The sequence below is a fragment of the Ictalurus furcatus genome, chromosome 29 (assembly GCF_023375685.1).
Source record: "Ictalurus furcatus strain D&B chromosome 29, Billie_1.0, whole genome shotgun sequence".
Classification (NCBI taxonomy): Eukaryota; Metazoa; Chordata; class Actinopteri; order Siluriformes; family Ictaluridae; genus Ictalurus; species Ictalurus furcatus.
In genome coordinates, this window is record NC_071283.1 from 4374303 (window position 1) to 4389132 (window position 14830).

At 38.0% G+C, this 14830-nt stretch overlaps 2 protein-coding genes across 2 annotated transcripts in view; one reads left to right on the plus strand and one right to left on the minus strand.

The window, feature by feature from the left end:
• The window catches only part of limch1a (LIM and calponin homology domains 1a), a 70933-nt gene extending 64967 nt beyond the window's left edge, over positions 1-5966 (plus strand). The window contains exons 31-33 of the mRNA XM_053618784.1: positions 3825-3933; positions 4039-4141; positions 5390-5966. Of these exons, the coding sequence (XP_053474759.1) occupies positions 3825-3933; positions 4039-4141; positions 5390-5415 (238 nt within the window). The 3' untranslated portion in view covers positions 5416-5966. The remainder of the gene's footprint in view (positions 1-3824; positions 3934-4038; positions 4142-5389) is intronic.
• Positions 5967-13408: 7442 nt separating this feature from the next.
• Positions 13409-14830, minus strand: phox2ba (paired like homeobox 2Ba). The gene is made up of 2 exons (XM_053618754.1): positions 14057-14830; positions 13409-13745 (listed from the first exon to the last, which is right to left on the minus strand). The coding sequence occupies exons 1-2, from the start codon at positions 14264-14266 to the stop codon at positions 13527-13529; spliced, it is 429 nt and encodes a 142-aa protein (XP_053474729.1). The 5' UTR covers positions 14267-14830; the 3' UTR covers positions 13409-13526.

The following is a 14830-nucleotide window of genomic DNA, read 5'->3' on the forward strand; positions in this document are numbered from 1 at the left end:
ACCTGTGAGTGTGGAGGGCTAAAATTTAAAAATAATACGGATTAACAATGCTGTGTAAGGAATGAAAAAAACACTTGGGGGTGTACTGCTACAGGAAAATAATCCACATCAGGACGTTACTGTTACCATGTACACATACAGAAGTGTCTTTTCTTCTTCATATACAGTGGGGGGAATAAGTATTGGACACGTCAACATTTTTTTTCATTAAATATATTTCCGATGAGGCTATTCACGTGAAATTTTCACCAGACTTTGGTATTAACTCAAGAAATGCGGAAATATAAAGAATTCACAACGTTAAAATCCATAAATGAAGTTATGTAGAATGAAGTGGAATGACACGGGGAAAAAAGTGATGAACACGCTAAGAAAAAGCAGTTCTCCAAGGCAAGGTAAGGCAAGGAACCAGCTGAAATCCATAAGTAATTATACCCCCTGTCTGTGCAAATTAATACCGTAGCGATGTGCCTAACGATTACCATTTTGAATTTATTAATGAACGACGCATTGCACTTTTTATCCATTTATAGTTATATCAAATGTTACGGAATCTCCACGAAGCAATTCACTTCCATTATAACAGCTATAAACAGTCGTTCCCTCGCCTGCCTTTCTTTTCTTTTCTTTCTTGAAGTTAATAAGACAGACCAACGCAACTTGTTTCGCCACTGAGAAACCGTAGAGTGACTTTTCCCGTAGTGGAAAAACCTACTGACGGTTACAGAGCGCTTACACCTTAGACTCCTTGCGTAAATCTTAAATAAATGTCTGTCTGAAGAAAACGTTACCATATCAACGATTAGAGGTTATTTCTTTGTTAAGTTTGTTATTAGGATTAGACCAGATGGAGCGTCTGCCATACAAGTTGTTGCTATAGAAATGATAACATATTCGAACAAGGACTACTTTCAGGGCTGCGGATAATTCTAGAAGATTTGTGAACAACTTCCGACCAATCAGAAACGAGATATTCATTATGAGTAAGCAGACGTGTACACAGTCTGTTCTTTTATCCGCTGCTCAGTGGGCGTGGTATCTCTTGGTTATACTACTTTAATCTTAATGTTTCCTACAAAATATCCTGTATTACAAACGTAGCTGACTTAATATCACAATAAGGTATTGGTTAACTAGCATGATGGGGGGGGGGGGGGGGGGGGGAAGAGTGAATGCGAAATGTTAGCGAATTTGCACAAAATGTTAACTGTACCAGATTGCTGCTGAGGCACCTGTCAAGGGGTTTGATATATTTATCTGGCAGTAAGTGAACAGTTCGTTCTCGAAGTTGATGTGTTGGAAGCAGGAAAAGTGGGCAAGTGTACAGTAAGGATCCGAGCGACTTTGACAACGGCCAAATTGTGATGGCTAGACGACAGGATCAGAGCATGTTCCCATAAGATGCGGTGATTAGTACCTAGAAAAAGTGGTCCAAGGAAGGAATTTCCGACCAATCAGAATCAAAATATCATTCATTAAGCGTAGGCAGACATGCACACAAGCTGTTCTTTTGTCCGATGCTCAGTGGCCATGGTATAAAACTGAGAAAATGCCTGTTGAAGTGTCTCAGTTTCCATCAAAAAGTATGGGGGGGTGGAATCTCCTCAACCACCACTAGTGTGTAGCATCCACCTGGATGATGTGACGGCAGCCATAGTGCTCCAGAACTCCACACACACCAGCTATTAGTGGATCAGAGAGAGTGATGTAGCCAGTTCAGAAATGGGGATTATTAGGGGGCCATGATACAGAAGGGCTAATGGGGGAATTACAACAGGATAGTGTCCATGTCATTATACTGGGGTATTAGCCCCCACACAGACCACAGGGTGAGCGCCCCCTGCTGGCCTCACTAATACCACTTCCAGCAGCAACCTTAGTTTTCCCCAGGAGTTCTCCCATCCAGGTACTGGGCCAGACTCAACCTGGTAGATGCCTAGCTTCAGTGGGAACCCAGCCGAGAGCTGCAGTGAGAAGGCTCTGGCTCTGGTTTTGTTCGTTTGTTTGTTTGCTTGTTCTTCAATTAGTAGTTGTTCTTGTTGTGGTTGCTTAGGTGTGGTTCAGTGATGTGAGGTATCACACGTAGTGATTAGTATTCCATATAGTGCCATATAAGACTCCTGATACGTTGGGTAGGTATGTGGTAGATGAACGGCATAAACGTTCACAGTGTAAAATAAATAAAACACATGAGTATTATGATGAGAAATCTAGACCAAATGAGCCTACATGATGCTTCCAAATACAACGTAATGTTTCCTCCACTTCAAGACAACACGCAATACAAAATTATTCAGTTATTGAGTTATTCTATCAAGTGCTTATTTATTTATTTATCGTATTGTATTGTATTTAAGTTCTTCAAGGAATAAAACACTTGGATGTGTGCTGTTACAGGGAAATAATCAACGACAGGGTGGTGTGATGTGGCCCAATGCGAAGTGGGGTGACTGTTACCTTCCCAAAGTGGATTATTTTCCTATAACAGCGCATCCTGAAGTGTTTTATTTCTCTTATACCACAGCAATTACAGATTCCATTTATTGAAGAATAACATAGCATTATTTTTTAATGCGTTCGAAAGAACACGTTATTATAAACCTTGCCCCGGAGCTATTATCAGAGCTGATGTTACAGAAAATTTATCGACACCTTCTGACCAAGCAGATCAGAGAATTTAACAGCGCTGTGGTATAATTCTATTTAATATACAGCAGAAGTTTGAGTCCATTGCCAAAAAAACAACAAAAAAAAAACATTTTTAATCCCTTAAACCCCTGGCTTATTATTCAATCATTCATTAACACACACAGTTAGAAGAGAACAGGGTTTACGTCTGGACCCATTGACTGACCTGGATGTTTAAGGGGTTAAATTCATCATTCATTAGAAAACTGATACGGGATTTGACGTCATTATAAGCTGTATAAAAATCCTTACATGAATCAAGTGTAATACTTTAATGGAGGCATTCTTGAACGAGATATTATTAAAGAGAATACATATGAAGTATTGTTTTAAAAGTAAACAATTACTACAGTGCTGTGAAAAAGTATTTGCCCCCATCCTGATTCCTTCTGTGTTTGTGTATATCGCATACTGAATAGTTTTAGATCTTCAAACGAAATACAACATAAAACGAAGGCAACCTGAGTAAACACACAATTTTAACCCTTTTTATTTATTTACTTATTTATTTTAAGGGGGGGGGGGGGGGGGTCTGGGGAGTTATCCAACACCTATCACCCATGTGAAAACTAATTGCCCCTTTAAACTTGGTTTAAAAATCTGGTTGTGCCACCTTTAGCAGCAATACCTGCAACCAAACGCTTCTGATCACTGGAGATCAGTCTTTCACTTACTTCTAGGACTAGGACTTTGGATCGTTGTCTTGCTGCATGATCCAGTTGCACCTGAGTTTCAACTTACGGACTGAAGACCGGACATTCTCCTTTAGGATTTTCTTTTAGAGAGCAGAATTTATGTTTCCCTCAATTATTGTAAGTTGCCCAGGTGCTGAAGCAGCAAAACATCCCCACACCATCACACTTCCACCACCATGCTTGTCTGTAGAAATCAGGATGGGGCAAATACTTGACAGAAGAACTCAAGCAAATACTTTTTCACAGCACTGTATATAAGTACAATCATAAAACATTTTTTTTTCAAAGTCATTTTTCTTATTAGATAGTGATCTACAATATACTGTAGTTAATATGAGGGTTTTCAGAACAGTTAGACAAACAGAGTGTTTCTTTGAAGTTATTCTTTAAATATCTGGCGATTTATTTATTTTTAAATTATGCCTAATTCATTCATTGCAGGTCAGTGAGCGCGAAGAAGCTGTGCTCCAGCTGCGCACAGCCTCTGGGGAAAGGAGCTGCTATGATCATCGACACTTTGGGCCTTTACTTCCACATCCAGTGTTTTAAGGTAAGATACATGCGTGTATGTATAGCTGAGTTTGCACATGCAAGCTACTCTGAATTACCCATTTTTACGTTCAAATATGTACTCTGAGTCACCCGTGTGTCCCAGTGCGGTGTGTGTAAAGGGCTGCTTGGTGACACGAGTACAGGAACCGATGTCCGGATCCGGAACGGTGTTCTCAACTGTCATTCGTGCTACATGAAATCTCGTGGTGAGTAGTTTAATTCCGGCATGTTCTATTGTTTTATGTGGATTATAATTAACGTTCATTTCATATTTATCATTGTGGTTCATCATGTAATGGGGACAAGACAGTGAGGTGTATTTATTATGTATGTATATGTATATGTAGTCACTGTGTTGTTTAACAGGGACTCCAGTACTTTAGGTGACCTTTCTACCCTGTAATAGTTTATTCATAGCTGTAGTTGTTAATCCAACACTACAAGCGAACACAAACTTTAACAGTAATGAATATGCAAAAATTATTTATTCTTTCAGTCAGTGAGATGTCTCTCGGTTGTAGATGTAGTGGCAATACAATACAGTTACAAAAAATACGGTGAAACCTTCCAGCCTTTACGCGTTTTGCCACATTTAACATCGGAGTGCTCCAAAATATGCCAAAAGAGCGGTCTTATTTCAGACTAAAAACAGCATGTGTGCAGGTGTTTTGAACTCTCTGATTATAACTGATGCTCTCTGGAAGCCCCGCCCCGTCCCCCCAATTTCACACTAGTAAAGTTTTAGCCCATGCTTACGGTGCTTGAAAGATAGGCGAATGTGGCGCTCTCGCTTTCTGTCAAGATGAAGGGAGAACGAAATTTGCTCCGGGGGCACACGTTCTCTAAAATCCTGGCCTCATGAGGAGGAAAACAGTTTGAATATGTCTAATCAGTATTATATTCACTAATTCAACACTGCCACTGTGAACTTGGACACTGGGCATTTTGCTGTGCGATGATCACGTGCATTTGGACGTGTTGGACTTGTCGGACTTGTCGGGCCATATTCAGAGTTGAGTTACACGTGCGAAGTGAAGGGTTCTTACTGATCTACAGATGTGAACAGCTACAGATGCATGATTTGTGAGGATTGGGCGGAGTTTGGTAAAATTACCCATTATTCTGTCCTTTAGTCATTTTTTTTTGTGCAATCACGGCTTGAATGAGGAGCAGTATTGAATCCAGCGACACCATCTGACAGTTTGATGTAACTGCAATATGTCATGTTGAAATGTATTATTTGGAATGTAAGTTTAAAAAAAAGTGCCATTATTAAATTAAATTAAAAATAAAAATGACTCTGATACAGTTATCATACCATATATTCTTTAGATGATGATGATGATGATGATGATGATGATTATTATTATTATTATTATTATTATTATTATTATTATTATTATTATTATTATTATTACTATTACTAAACTGTATGAAACTTTTATTCCCCACAGCTGCTGGTCAACCCACCATGTTATAAAGTGTTTTTGCACCCGAATTGAAGAGGAACTGAAATATTTGCCAATCCCGCAGAAACCTGGGCCATCTTCACGATGAACACTTAATTACACATAATTCTATTTCATAACATTTAAAAAAAAAAACAACAACAAAAAAAAATAAGCACAAATCGCCTTTTGACACAAAGAGATAAAACTGGAACGTCGTGGGGTATTTGGATGATATTTCTGTGTGAAGCTTACGGGGTTTTTTTCAATTGCTGAAAAGCATCGGTCAGTACTGAAGCCACTTTTTCAAAACTCTTCATATAGTCCGCATTACCGACATGCATCTTGGCCAAACAGTTCATCTCAGCTCCAAAACTCACTCAAACCACCAAAAGCCTTCATACATGTCTCAGTAGAAGCTCGTTCGACCATAACACACTGACCTAAAAAACACTAACAGGGAGCGTTACATAAATGACGAACTTTTATCTTTGACGTTTGAATGCTTTCTCACATAAATCAGTATTTTATTTCAGAATAAGAATAACACCTTTTCACTTTATTGACTGTACTAAAGTAAAGAATGAAATCAGAAATGCAGCTTCAATATCCTTTATTCTTTAGATATCTTTGCATATAGTAACTTACTTGTGAAAACTAAAAAGGTTTTTTTTATATTAAAAAAACAAACAAATTCCTGAAATTCCAGGGCTGCAATAATAAATAATAATAATAAATAATCAACAACATGTATAGTATAATCAGTCATACTGTACAGTACTGTGAGGGTTCTAGTTCTCATCAACATCACATCTTATATCTTCTCCGGCGATGCATCTTGGAAAGTATCTTCTGGAATGTCAAATCCAACCCTGGCAGTCGTCAGGAGAAGTGTCTCCACACCCTGCATTCATGGCATCCAGTAAGGATGTCAATCTGGTCATGTCATGTGGATGGTGGTCATGAACTTTCCACCTCAATGCAGAGAGAAACTCCTCTGTGGGGTTTAATAAGGGGGAGTATAGAGGCAGGAATAGTACTGACATGCTAGGATGTGCAGCAAACCAGTATGTGACTGCAGCGGAGTGGTGGAGTTCCACATTATACCACACAGCAATGAAGGTAGGGGAGTTTCTTCCCCCTCGTTCCTCCGCTGGCCCAAGTCGATTATGCAGGACATCCAGAAAAGAAATGAGCCTGTCTGTATTGTAGGGCCCAATGAGTGATCTGTGTAACAGCAAACCATCACTGGACAGTGCTGCACACATTATGATGTTAGCTCGCTCCACGGATGCTCTCCGTCCAATCACATTTCTTCCCCTGCGGCGTGTTCTCGCCAGGTTCATCCAGCTTTATCTGTTTGGTAACGAGACCAAAAACAGGACACTGAGGTAGGCTTTCAGCTGAAATTACAATCAATTATGTTTGGAATGATTCAGTATTCTGCTAAGATTTTCTATAGATTTCATTCTGGTTACTGCAGAACTGCACGATTTGAACGCGTTTTTAACAGTTTTGGGAGCAGTGTGTTGGCGTTGGAAAACGTACTGGATGTAAATGTCTAGTTTTGCAGGTGGTGGAGTATGAATGAGAAACGAGTTCACGGATTTCGGAGAACGTGGTCACCGAATGCATTTTGTGTGAAAGCGATGAAAAACGACAAACAAACGACGGTTTGGTCCGCATGCGCTTCTGTTTCGCTGACCGTGTGAACAGTTGCGACAACGTGACTTCCGTTTGGACCAATACATGTCAGCAATTGAAAAAAAGAAAAGAAAAAAAAACCACCTGTAATATTTCTGTGGAAAAAAAACGAAGAAAAAAAAAATCTTTCTAATGGCAATAATTTTAATCACCACATGCATGAGCATGCACCGCGGTTAACAAACCTTTAAAAGTCGCTAGCTTATTGTACAAAGTGGCGCGTTCCACTCGCGGAACTTGGGTAGATAAATTAGCGAATAAAACACTGACCTGTTTTTTTTGTTTGTTTGTTTGTTTGTTTTTTAAACTAAATCCCATTATCTAAGCGAGTGACCGAGACGTTAGCTGAGCGACATGGCTGTTGCGTATTTCCATCGGCGGTTTTTGCACTTTAGACTTTTTCATCTACAAACCTTCAGCCACTGACGACAAACAGTTGGGAAGAAACACAAAGATAAGCGTGATAAGCAATGATTATTTCAAAAATGTATCTGTTTCGCTTGGAAATGTAGAAAGTCCGAGCATCTGTCAAACCTACTTGGCTTCCTTTCAGACCTCGAGTGCACTATCTACACCCTTTTATATGACCTAAAAGTGTAGTGCACTTACGGAAGTAGGAGCTCATTTAAAATGCACCTTGAAATTTTTGTCCCAAATGGCTCCCTATTGCACATGGTGCACTATCAAGCATGTAGATGTTAACTTATAGATTATAACGTACACTTGTAAAGCAAATAGTGAGTTATTTGGGGTTAATTTCAGATTTTATTTTTATTTTTCTGTGCAAATTTGAGTTTATTTTGCTTTATATCGCCATAATCGTAGGCACCATATGCTGCATTATTCTGTGAATGAATAAAAAAGGAAAAATCCCGAATATCTCCTTAAAGAACATAAAGCACTACAAAAGGTGTAGAAGCCAGTATGTCATACCCTATATCCTTATCCTATACCCTATGTAGTGCACTTATATAGGTATTGGAAAGCCTTTTAGGATTCAGCCAGAGACTTGAATGGTTTTTTAAAAAAAAAAACAATTTCTTGGTTTTAAGTTAACTGTAGTGTTGGACTGTTTTTGAGTATTTCCTCTTGATTTTTTTCCCCCCTATTTATGTTCTCTTTTATCATCTCATTTTGATCAAATGTTAGTTTGCTGGGTTTGTTTGTTTGTTTGTTTATTTTTTTTTAAATGCATGACGTTTGAAGTCTCTTAAATACTGGATGAATATCGATGATGTCCATCGGGTTGTTCCGGCCGCTTCAGTTCGTTTCGTTTTCACCGTCAGTCGCTTGAGAAGGAACAAGATTTGTCGTGTTTTTTTTGTTTTTTTTTGTTTTGGAGAATGTTTTCTATTTTTCCAGACAGCTGTCGGTCATATCTTATTTCCATGCTGTGCCTTAAATATGACTGCACACTCGCGTGGTCGTGTACGTGTATGCAACATCCAGAGCTTTGTAGAGCTATTTCGTTTTCATTTTGCACTTACGTACTGTGCTATACACTGAGCAAAATTCTCTCCTAATCCCATTGTGTTTTGTTCGTAAACCGTGTACATGGCAAAAATCATAGTGTTGGGTTAACTCTGAAGGTATTGGGTGTCCAGCTGGACTTTACACATTGAAGAAGATTCACATGTTAACGTACATGGTAGTTTACACAGCAAGGTTTAATTCAACAGTCTCGGAGTTCGTAAGCCTACGTTTTTACATTACTTTTTAAAGTTAGCGTTGTTTACGTGGTTGGACAAACCATAAATCTATGAGCTAGCCTACTAGGCAAGAAAAACCTTCATGTTTTTGTTGCCCAGAATCAGACTATTTGAAAAAGCAGACGCTAGCATAGTGTAATAACGTATGGCGAGCTACTTAGCTTGTCAAGTGACTTAATATACGGATGAAAGGGAACTTTATCCTCATTGAACAAAACGTGTAATGTAGCACATAATGTTTGCACCCTCGACAAAAAGTCATTAGCCAGCGTGTTTGTGTACGAGACGTGGTATTCCGTCCTTGCTTTTCACGTATAACATTTCTCTCTTTGTGTGTTGAACCACGACGTACCTGTGTGTAGTAAGCAGGAGAGTTATATCCCTCTACTGCATGAATTATTACATTTACATTAAAAAAAAAAAATGTTCTTATGGATTTTTTATTACTTGAATTAGTTCAAGAGTGGAAGGTAGTTGGTAAATTGTTGCCATATGGCAACAATGTGCAATGGTGGAAAATATCATATAGTCAAAAATAACACAAAATATATGAGATTTCAATTCCAATTACTGCATTTTCCAGACTATAAGTTGCAGGGTTTTGTTTTGTTTTGTTTTTTTGCCACCGAGTAAGCATGTCAAAGTTATATCTTCTAGAAAGGAATTACAGTTGTAATAATATGTGGATGGATTTACTTATTCAAAATACATTAAAAATAATTTTGATCCAAATATATTTTGGGTGAAGTATCTTTTTAAATCTTTCTTTTGAATTCTTAATTCTTTCTGATGAAACATAATATTTAGAACATAAGGTACAATTGCAAAATTGCAACAGTTTTTCTTGCTTTGAATGTGAAAAAATATAAATATACTATTAAAGAAGCGCACTGACTTTTTTCTTTTTTTGCTATGTAGGACTGTTTCAATTCATGAACTCACATACGACAGTTCCGTTATCACCTGTTGTTGCTGTATGGCAACGTTTGCATTTTACCATTTAACAAAATATTAAAAATATATAAACTTGTTTATATGACAAAAAAATCAATAAACGTTAACTCGGATAGTGTTTCGTTTTTTTCCCTTTAATTAGTTTAGCCAATGTCAATATTTATATTGAAATAATAATAATAATAATAATAATCATAATAATAATAATAAATAATAACATTTTATTGCCCTTCAAGGATGGCCTTAACCATGCCATGTGACTGCAGAAAAGGGAGTGCAAACAGCACTCCCTGGTCATCTAATATGGCATCTTTTTTATTATGTTGAGGGTCAAGCCCTCTTTGTCCAGTTACAAAGAAAAACACTAGTTTTGTATTATTGCCCATCAAAAAAATTGGAGATAAATTCAGTGTTGCCATATGGCAACACCATGCAGTAAAGGGATATGCCGACTTTTGTGCTACACTTTATTTTCCTTGATCTCGTCAGTGTTTTCACAGACATGCGTATTCCTGATTCCAAAAAGACTGTCTGGTATCCATGCACACTAATTAATCCATCTAGTCGATGTGTGTAGTGCGGCAGGAGGTGGGATTTGGAACGAGTTACACACACTGTAGTTATAGCATCGAAGTAACGCACCACCGTGAAGCGTGTTGTGTACAACTGAAAACGTTTGTTTTGCTAGTATCTGTACTGGGCAACTACGAATTAAAAAAAAAAAACCCTAGTCCCAGGCACCTGGGCTCCTGATTTTTCCACAATTTTTACAAATCGTAACACTTGGTCCTCACTTGCTGTGCAAATACAAGTTTAAATAACCTTCATAGCCTTCATTACTTCACCTTCTGTTCTATTTTGAGACTGAAAACAAGTCTAAAATCAGCATGTGTCCCAAACACTAGGAATTGATTGTAGAGTTCTTATTAGAATCCATCACGAATATTAAAATGTCATTTGAAACACAACGAAGAGTCATTTTTAGCTATCAAGATCAGCTAGCTAATCACATAATGAGCGGTTAAAGAGATATCTACAGAAATGATGAAGCAGGTTTAGCTAATCCTTACTGAGGGAAGATGGAAAAGATAAACAAATGTGACCTTGACCTCTATGTTTTTTAAATAATATAGCTAATTTGAAACTGTTTGAATATTCGTAAGCAAACTTGCCTTGAGCCACCGTATGAGTGCTGAACAGCGTGAGGATTTGAGCTGTTTCTAGTACGAACGCTGACTAGACATAAATCCTAGTGTTTGGGACACGGACTGTTTCCACGTCTATCATGTCTGCTGTTTATTTGCTTTGCTAATCTCTAATTACGATATAACGAGTAGGTTATTAGCAGGATCATGTAGCTGATACGGTTTTGTTACTCAGAGAGGAATTGAGTTGCTGGTGAAAGGCTCTATATTTATTTGATCATCTTAGGACGACCTAACGAACTCGACAAACCCTCCATAAGCAGTGGGTTTTATAGCAAGTGTATGTTTATATAAATAAACTATTTTAAATGTACTTCCGTGTGTGTGTTTGTTTGGGGGTGGGGGGGGGGTATTTTCTATTCTTTATTAACTTAATCAGTTCTGTATGTTGTGCATGATACATGATTTCCAAATCCCAGCTATTCAGAATGTTTTAATGCGTGAAACGTTACGAAATTAATTACAATCGTCACAATTACTACAAAAAAATAAAAAATAAGTCATATAAATATATACGAAGTCGTGAACTGAAAATAGCAGTCATAAATAGCTGCAAATGAATAATAAAAATGAAACATGAATCATTAGAATTAATTTTCGAATTATTTTAGAATTAATTCTAAAATAAAAATTAAATATAAAAACTCCACAGTTGCTAAAAACAAATATTAAACATCATCTCAGTGTCACTATATGAATTCAATTTCAATAGATTTAATAATATGAATAAAAAGATTTACAGTTGCTCAAAATAAATACAAAGAAAGTCTATGAAAAGGTTCATAATTGCTTGTTTGAAATGTTATTAATAATAAAAAGCAAGCTGGAATTTCTAAACAAAACTAAATTTGTAAACAAGTAAATTTGTTCCTGTGTCATGCAGAAACTCCATTCTTTCATTTCTACACTTATTCTCGTGCATGACATTAGAATGATGTTTTTTCATTAGAATATAAACACGGTTTAGGAAAGAACTATGAGTGATCAAGAAATTAAATTCCCCTTTGTCACATTTCTCAGAAATAAAAAGTACGCTTATGTTTTAAGATGAAAAGTGAAGTGTTTTCACTTGTATTCTATATCCATCCATCCATCCATCTTCTATACCGCTTATCCTTCCTTCAGGGTCACGGGGAAACCTGGAGCCTATCCCAGGGAGCATCGGACACAAGGTGGGGTACACCCTGGACAGGGTGCCAATCCATCGCAGGGCACAATCACATACACACTCACACACCCATTCATACACTACGGACACTTTGGACATACCAATCAGCCTACCATGCATGTCTTTGGACTGGGGGAGGAAACCGGAGTACCCGGAGTAAACCCCCGCAGCACGGGGAGAACATGCAAACTCCGAACACACAGGGCCACGGTGGGAATCGAACCCCCGACCCTAGAGGTGTGAGGCGAACGTGCTAACCACTTGCATTTGTATTCTATATAATATACATAATGTGTAAGCCTAGTCCATAACCTTTTGGGGGGATTTTGTTACAGTGGTGAAAATCATCAAAGTTATTATATTTAAGGGGCCAAGCACCAAAGTCAACTCAGACCTAATGTGTCCTGTTGATGGAAAGTTAAGGAATAGAAAGCACTACGGCTCCAAAAATATATATTATTTGAACATTTTCAATAATGTGAATGAAATAAATCCATACCGAGGGGGTCAGAATGGAACTTCTGGAATTTATTTTACAGTTAAACGGGTTCCTTGGCTACAAAAAGTTTGCTTACAATACACATTGCATTACAATACAGTAATAACACACCCCTAAGTGTTAATATAATATCCTGATGTGGTGAAAATAAATATCAGTTTGTACAGGATTTCAGAGGAGGGTTTTCTTTGTGATCTTTGCTGCCAAAAATGTTTGCTTTTGTTGTGGATTTTTTTCAAAATCTGCGGTGCAGTTTGCAGAGAAAACTACTTGAATTGGCGAAATCGCGTTTGTGCAAAATTGTATCGCACGGTCTTTCGCAGTGATGTTTGTTGGTAAACGAGATCTTTTAGCTGTACTCGTGTTCGACGCACGTGAATCGAAGACGGTTTTGACTGAATTGCGCGTCGTGATGACGTCACGTGACGTGTCTCGGCCCAAACCTGCGGAAAACCTGCGTTAATTTAGAAGAATCGCGAGCTCCTCCGAATCTTGCGGAGTTTGCTTGATTTTGTCGTCGATCGTGGAATCACAAAATCCTGAAAGGACTGAAATGTGAGCAGTATGAACTATTGTTTACGCTGTTTACATGAGGCAGTTACAAATTTTACATTATTGCTTACTGCTTCAAAATGAGATGACAGTATTAACATTAGCTTCAGGTTTTTATTATACGATCATATATACACAACAACATACAGTGCTAAGTGCTGCTATTGTTTTTTTTTTTATTATTAAATAATAGTCAAGACATTTCATTGTCATCACAATATGACTAGGCTTATATTTAAAGAGGTAGATGAACTATTTATAGATCATGTCAAAGAAATTGTTCCAGGAACCAATAATACACAAATAAAGAGGGGTACATAAGCTACGTGAGTGGGTTGGGTTGTGAACAACCTTAGAGCGAAAACTTTTCCACATGCCATCCATTGCTTTTCGGTAGAGGACTACATGTGGCTTCAGTGGTTGAGCAGAACTCGCCAAGCTTCACTAATGATGATGAAGCATGTGAATTGGACCTTTCCACCAGATTTTTCTCTTCTTTAGTTGGTGCTCGAGTCCCACTGGCTGCGCGATCTTGCCTGCGCACTTTAGCACGCCTGTTCTGAAACCAAACCTGAAAGAAAACCCATACAACCGACTGAGAAACAGTGCATTATGCTTTAAAAAAGCACTTTTTTTTCAACAATTTTAGACCCCTCTGCTGCCTTAGAGGTGAATTACTATTTCAATGAGCATTGACATCATCTTGATCCATACCAGCTCAAGGCTTCTAGTGAAATTAAATGTCTTGTGAGGGATATTAGGGGTGAATTTAGTAATGCAGTGTACAATGATATCAGTAGTTGCTTTGAAATTTTTATATCATAAAAAGTGTTATGTTGCCCAACCTGATATAGAGTCACATATAATAAAATAACATGTTACCTGGATGCGAGCCTCGGCTAGGTCGATCCTGCGGGCGAGCTCCTCGCGCATGCAGATGTCAGGGTACTGAGTCTCAGCAAACACGCGCTCCAGTTGCAGAAGCTGCGTGTGCGTGAAGGTGGTGCGTATGCGTCTGCACTTGGGCCTCCTGCCAACATCTGCAGCATCAGGGAGGTTAGGAAAGAAGGGGTAACATCGAATCAGCGACATGGCGTTTTCTCAAATGTGACATTACCTTTTTTTAATGATTATTTGAAACAAGGCGTGAAATAAAATGAATAAAAATAATTTTTGGTCTCTTTGAGACCAGGAGGAAAAGTGCAGAGTAGAGGTTTGCCAAAACAATGGGAAGTCAAAAGCACAATGGAAGAATTGCGCATACAAACACAAAATACATAAAATACACATAATATACATAATGCATATAATAGCATATAGGCTTTATGAAACAACTGCACACCACAGACTATACATGGGAAGCCCGGGCCTCTCTTAAAATGCCCTCAAAATGAAACAATAGCTATATACATCAACAGACAGATATGCTTCCCTACGCCTTGTCGATGAGAGAGATTATAGGAGAATGACCAGATTGGTTCAAACTGACAGGAAGGCTACAGTAAGTCAAATAACGACTCTTTACAACCGCGGTGAACAGAAAAGCATTTCAGTATGCACAACAAATCAAACACTTAACTTGAATAAATAATAAACAAAATACAAAAAATAGTACATTTCCAGTGCTGAATGCATATGTACAGTGTTGAATTAACT

What these genes read in the sequence shown, in the direction of transcription:
- phox2ba (XM_053618754.1), bottom strand. Translation starts at nt 14,266, where the DNA reads ATGTCGCTGATTCGATGTTACCCCTTCTTTCCTAACCTCCCTGATGCT. An exon ending in TAGCCGAGGCTCGCATCCAG is followed by an intron (nt 13,746 to 14,056) that starts GTAACATGTTAT and finishes GTTTTCTTTCAG; the next exon opens with GTTTGGTTTCAGAACAGGCG.